Here is a 5,355-nt window from a genome sequence, read left to right as displayed (position 1 = left end):
TTCATATATATTGATACTTCAGATATCACAACCTGATTCTTTTTCTTTTTTGAAGATTTTATTTATTTGACAGAGAGAGATCACAAGTAGGCAGAAAGGCAGTTAGAGAGAAAGAGAGAGGAGGAAGCAGGCTTCCTGCCGAGCAGAGAGCCCAATGTGGGGCTCGATCCCAAGACTCTGGGATCATGACCAGAGCCAAAGGCAGAGGCTTTAAACCGCTGAGCTTCCCAGGCACCCCTTCACAAACTGATTCTTAATCATTGCCATTAGCCTCACCAATGAAACCTACAGAACACCTGTTGACATTAAGGAGCCAAAACGTCATCCCTGCTAGTTTTAGAGAGAGGTGTACTGCAATGTGATACCACTAAGAAGAACCTTCATGAAAAGTCAGTCCTGCTAAGAGAGCTGCAGTGAGGAGAGATAGGGAGCATGATGAAGGAAGATTAAGGATGTTGGGGAACCCAAGGCCTAGTATAGGGGAAGAGGTATAAAGTTAGACAACTGAAAGACAAAGGGGCAGACAAATTTTGATTCCCCAAAAATGCTTAATGAACACCTGTCATGAACTAGACACCACAGTGAGCTTGTAAAGCAAGATGGAGATGATTGCTTTCAAAGCTGACAACAAAATAATTACTTAAAACAACTCTGGGCTCACAGTAACTGCAATCCCCACAGAAGAATTTCGGCTCAGGGCATGGCCCCATGGTCTGTGAAATACAGCCAAGCGTCTTTCGGTGCACTTGAGTGGGAAGGCTGTCTAGGAATCTCTCCCTGCCTCTCCCCCGATTGCATGTGTGTGTGCCTTCGCTCTTTCTCTCTCTCAGAAATGAAGAAGCAGAAGTCATCGAAGTGGTAGGAGTGGTAGTTATTTTCACATCAGTGGGTAATTAGACAACCTTGGCTTGGAATGGGAGCTCTGAAATTCACTAGCTGTGTGATCTTGGGGCAAGTTGTGTCCCCTCTCTGAACCTCAGTAGTATATGACACACGGGGTTATTGGGACAATTAAGTGATCAGTAAAGGACACTTAAAACCCTTCGTTGCTTGGCATAGAATCCCTTCATACAATGAATTCTCAGTAGCAGTAGTATCAGCAATTTGATGGTTTTATTTTTTTGGTCCTTAACATTGAAAAATGCTCTGTCACATGGCTATAGGGAATAGGTAGCATCAGTTCAATAATGGGGTGGATCTCCAGTAAAAGGAGCAATGGGTGTGGCTTAAGGGGTAAGGAAGCACAGGAGCTTTTGTGCTCTGGTTGTGAGTGTTGGTGGCTGCTGGGAAAGGGAATCAGACCTGCAGGGGACCCGAGAACTTGGAGTCTGGCCAGTGCACCCTTGCTCCCTTCTTGGGCTTCTGGGGTTTCAGGGGAGCCTGTGGCCCTTGAGGGTATTTGGAGGCTGTGCCCAGAAGAGCAGGAGCTGGAGCAGGAGCAGGAGCAGGAGCAGGAGCAGGAGCAGGAGGCCTCCCGGAGACAGGCTGGACCTTGGGCCCAGAGTTGGCCAGCTTCTGCCTGAGGCAATGGTTTTCTTCCTTGAGCCTTTGGAACTCCCTCTCTGCCCACAGAACAGCCTTCTGGCTCTCCTCACTTCTGCTCTCCACCAGGAGGCGCTCTCGGTCATGCAAGGAGGAGATTCTCTGCCATTCTCGGTGCAGGTCGTCGGCCATCTTCTTGTAGAGGCCTAAGTTCCAGTGGGCAGCCTCCACCTTCCTGCGCACCTTGGCAAGTTCGTTCTTCACTTGCAGGCAGCGTGCCTTCTCCTCCATCATCTTCCTCTCCAGGTGTTTGAGGTGCTCTTCGCACAGCTTAGGCTCTGCCTCGAGCTTCAGGTGCAGCTTCTGAATCTCACTTTCCAGGAGGCTGTTTCGCTGGTGAAAAGATACTTGCTCAGCTTGGTGGATTGTTGTGTTTCCTGGGAGCTCTTCATTCCCCTGACGTGCCTTCTTCAGTGCCCTGGATGGCTTTCCTTTCTTCAGGGGGCTCCCACGGGGCACGTGATCAGTGGAGGAGGAGCCAGTCTGCACCTGCCTCCTTGAGCCCCCACCTTCCAGATGATCTCTAAGGAGCTCTAGCAGATGCATCACCGTCAGTAGGATCTGGCTGAGGGTGTGGTGTTGGCTCTGGCCCTCAGCGGGGGCCTGCCACGGCACACCTCCGTCAGGAAGCTCTGGCCTGCCTGCCTCCCCTGCCTCTTCCTGCACTCTCAGCCCACAGCTGCCAATGTCCTGAGACAGAGGGTCTGCACTTGCCCGCAGATCAGGGCTGTCCTTGAAGTCTTCTGGCATATTCCTCGCAGGGGGTTCTCCATCGCCCTGGGCTGCTCCACAGATGGGATTTTCATCGGTGAGCTGGTGAGGGCTCTTCTTCAACAGCCTTTGCCGAACTCCCTTCAGCAGTTGCGTAGCGTCTTCCACAGAAAAGTACCCGACATCTTGATTCAGGGCAGCCAGAGCAAGGATCTGTAGCGGGAGAGGACTGGCCTTGTGCTCAGATGATGCGACGGCTCCACGGGCTGGTGCATCCGGGTCGGTCTTCTCCATGTCTTTTCCAGATACTTCATTCTGGGCCCAGTGCCCCTTTCTTCCTCTTAAGCGGAGTCCACACTTCACTGTAATGAACACCACCAACACAGTGCACACGAGGATCTCCCAGCCAAACCCAGAGTCTCGTGGCCCATGTGGCAAACGTTCGATTATCACCAACCCAGAAGCCCACAGCTGCTCCCGGAGAGCCCACAGCGGCTCCAGAACTGTGTGGGGAGACATTGTAATGGCCACCAGCTGGCTTCAGAGAGCCTGGGGGCTTTGTCTCTGATCACCAGTGTCCTCTCGGCCACTAGAAACTGCTTGGAACCCCTACGAGGGTTCCGTCTCCAATGCAAACCAGTGCCTGGCAACAGGAGCTGAAGGGAGTAGGGGTGGGGGAGGTGCACCCGAGTCTCCAACGCAAATCAGTGCCTGGCAACAGGAGCTAACAGTCGTTGGGCAGCGGAGGAGAATCTCTATATTGTGTACCTGAAAAAAATGCAACCCTATGTAGCATTGTCTTGGAATTAAACTTTTAAAACTTATAAAAAAAAGTTAAAATGAAACTAGATATCAAAGGGAGAAAGATAACAAAATCTAAACACGTAGAAAGTAACTTTCTAGATTATCGGAGACAAAAGATAAAATTTCAGTGCACTGAACCGAAGGAAAATAAAAATACAACGTATTAAAATTTGTGGGACACAGCTAAATCAACAGAGAGCTAAATTTATAGCACTCAATGCATACATTAGAAAGGAGGAGGAGCATCTGGGGGGCTCAGTCAGTTAGTCCAACTCTTGATTTTGACTCGGGTCATGGTCAACCTTGGGATAGTGAGGCTGAACCTGCATTGTGCTGGTGCTGGGCATGGTGGCTGCTTAATCATCTCTCTCTCTTTCTGCACCCCTTCCCTGTCTCTGTCTCTGTGTCTATCTCTCTCTCTCTCTCTCTCTCTCTCTAAAAAGAAAAGGAGTCTCAAAACTATTATCTCTCTACTTTAGAACCTAGAAAAAGAGGAGAAACTAAAACTAAAGAAGAAAACCAGAAGAATCCTTCTACCCAATTTCAAGATATTCGTCTACAGTAATCAAAAGTGCGTGGTGTTGGTGAAGAGCTAGACCAATGGAACAGAATAAAGATCGATAAGTGGACCAGAATCAAGGACCCAGAAAGAGAACTACACCCATATGTCGAATGGGGCCTTGACAAAGGTAAAAAGCCGTTCAGTGGAGGAGTGACAGCGTTTTGAATAAATGGTGCTAGAGCAAGTGGACATGCATAGGCAAAGAAGAAGGAGAAGCAGAAGAGGGAGCGGGAGAGGGGAGGAGGAGGTGGAGGACAAGGAGGCCGGGGACCACAATCTAAGTATCAAACCCTATACAAAACTTAACTCAGGGTGCCTGGGTGAGTCAGCCTGTGAGGCAGCCAGCTCTTGATTTCGGCTCTTGTCAAGCTCTCAGCGTCCCGGGACAAAGTCGGGCTCCAAGCTCACTGGCGAGGCTGCTTGAGGATGCTCTTTTCCCTTCTCCCTGCAGGCCCCTGCCCGCTCATGCACATGTTCACTCTCCCAGAAAGAAAAAAAAAAAGAATATTTTAAAAAGTAGCTCAAAATTATTCACTGCCTTACATGGAAAATGATAAATCTTATAGGGAAGATGTGGGGAAAAATTTCCAGAATGGAAAGCTGGGTAAAGAATCCTCCAGTCGAACATCAAATTATTTTCCATAAGGTAAAGTTGATTAATTGGACTTTTATCCAACAATCAGAATTGTAAATCTGTGCCGTGTGAAAGACCTCCTTAAGAGGACCCAAAAGACAAGCTACCAACTTGGAGGAAATAGGTCCAAATCACATAGCTAATAAAGGACTCCTGTCTGAAGCATGGAAACTCAGTGTTTGACCCCCAAGTAAGCATGCAATCTAGTAAGCAAAAGGAAATAGAAGGAAAAAAAAAAAAAGTAAAAGGCCTGCCACCTTTACCAAAGAGTAGACAGAAGGAAATCACATAAAAAGTTGCCATTGGGGCAATTCAAATGAAAACTGCAGTGAGCTCTCACTGCACACCTATCACAGTGATTCAAACCAAATGCGCCAGAGAGGGAGAGAGAGACCCCACCACCAAATGCAAGGCAGGATGTGGAATGACTGGATCACTCCCGCATCACAGTTGGGAATGGAAAATGATAGAGCTGACTCTTGAAAACAGTTAACAGTTTCTTTTCCTTTTCAAAGCCGTGAGTTACATTCCCGTTAAGATGCAGGATAATATCAATTTCAGGTGTCCAATATAGTGGCTCAACCCTTCCACACAGATTCTTTGAGAACTAGACTTGCTACCGCCATAGGAGCAGGTCATGGCACTATGGCATTTATCTTAGAGAAATCCAAACTTAACGTTTGCTCCAAAGCCTGGACAGGAATGTATCTGTGTCCTTACGAAAGCAGTGGGGCTGCCAAGGGGGTGGAAGGGACTGGAGTGGTTGGATATTGACACTTGACAGGGCTGCTGTAAGTGATAAACTCCTCTTGCTTCCTTGAAGGCCCCTTCCCCTTAATGGTGGTCCTGAGGACGAGGAGAACAGGAATGGCAACGATTTCAATCACTTTCAACCTGCCAAGCATTAGAACACCATCTCTTCTACACTAGTTCACTCTCGTCTTAATCCTCAGTGTCCCAAAGCAGACAGGTGGGGTCTGGTCCAAGAGGGGTTGCAGGCAGTGTCCCTTCCACAGGCCATCTCCCCTCTTGCCCAGAAGCCCAATGACCAGGGCCCAGGCTTTCAACTCATCTAATTTCTGTGCCTTCTCTAGGGACACCA

At 48.6% G+C, this 5,355-nt stretch overlaps 1 protein-coding gene across 1 annotated transcript; it reads right to left on the bottom strand.

The window, feature by feature from the left end:
* Positions 1-778: 778 nt before the first annotated feature.
* On the bottom strand, positions 779-4,796 carry LOC116575089. Its single transcript, XM_032316214.1, has 2 exons — positions 3,922-4,796; positions 779-3,021 (listed from the first exon to the last, which is right to left on the bottom strand). Exon 2 carries the CDS (start codon positions 2,770-2,772, stop codon positions 1,297-1,299), a length of 1,476 nt encoding a protein of 491 aa, XP_032172105.1. The 5' UTR covers positions 2,773-3,021; positions 3,922-4,796; the 3' UTR covers positions 779-1,296.
* Positions 4,797-5,355: the final 559 nt, after the last annotated feature.

The sequence above is a fragment of the Mustela erminea genome, chromosome 16 (genome assembly GCF_009829155.1).
Source record: "Mustela erminea isolate mMusErm1 chromosome 16, mMusErm1.Pri, whole genome shotgun sequence".
NCBI classification, from domain to species: domain Eukaryota; kingdom Metazoa; phylum Chordata; class Mammalia; order Carnivora; family Mustelidae; genus Mustela; species Mustela erminea.
Note: the sequence above shows the minus strand (reverse complement) of the source record. Positions and strands in the feature narration are given on the sequence as shown.

Excerpts from the sequence above, each read along its gene's own strand:
- LOC116575089 (XM_032316214.1), bottom strand. The coding sequence starts at position 2,772 with ATGTCTCCCCACACAGTTCTGGAGCCGCTGTGGGCTCTCCGGGAGCAG.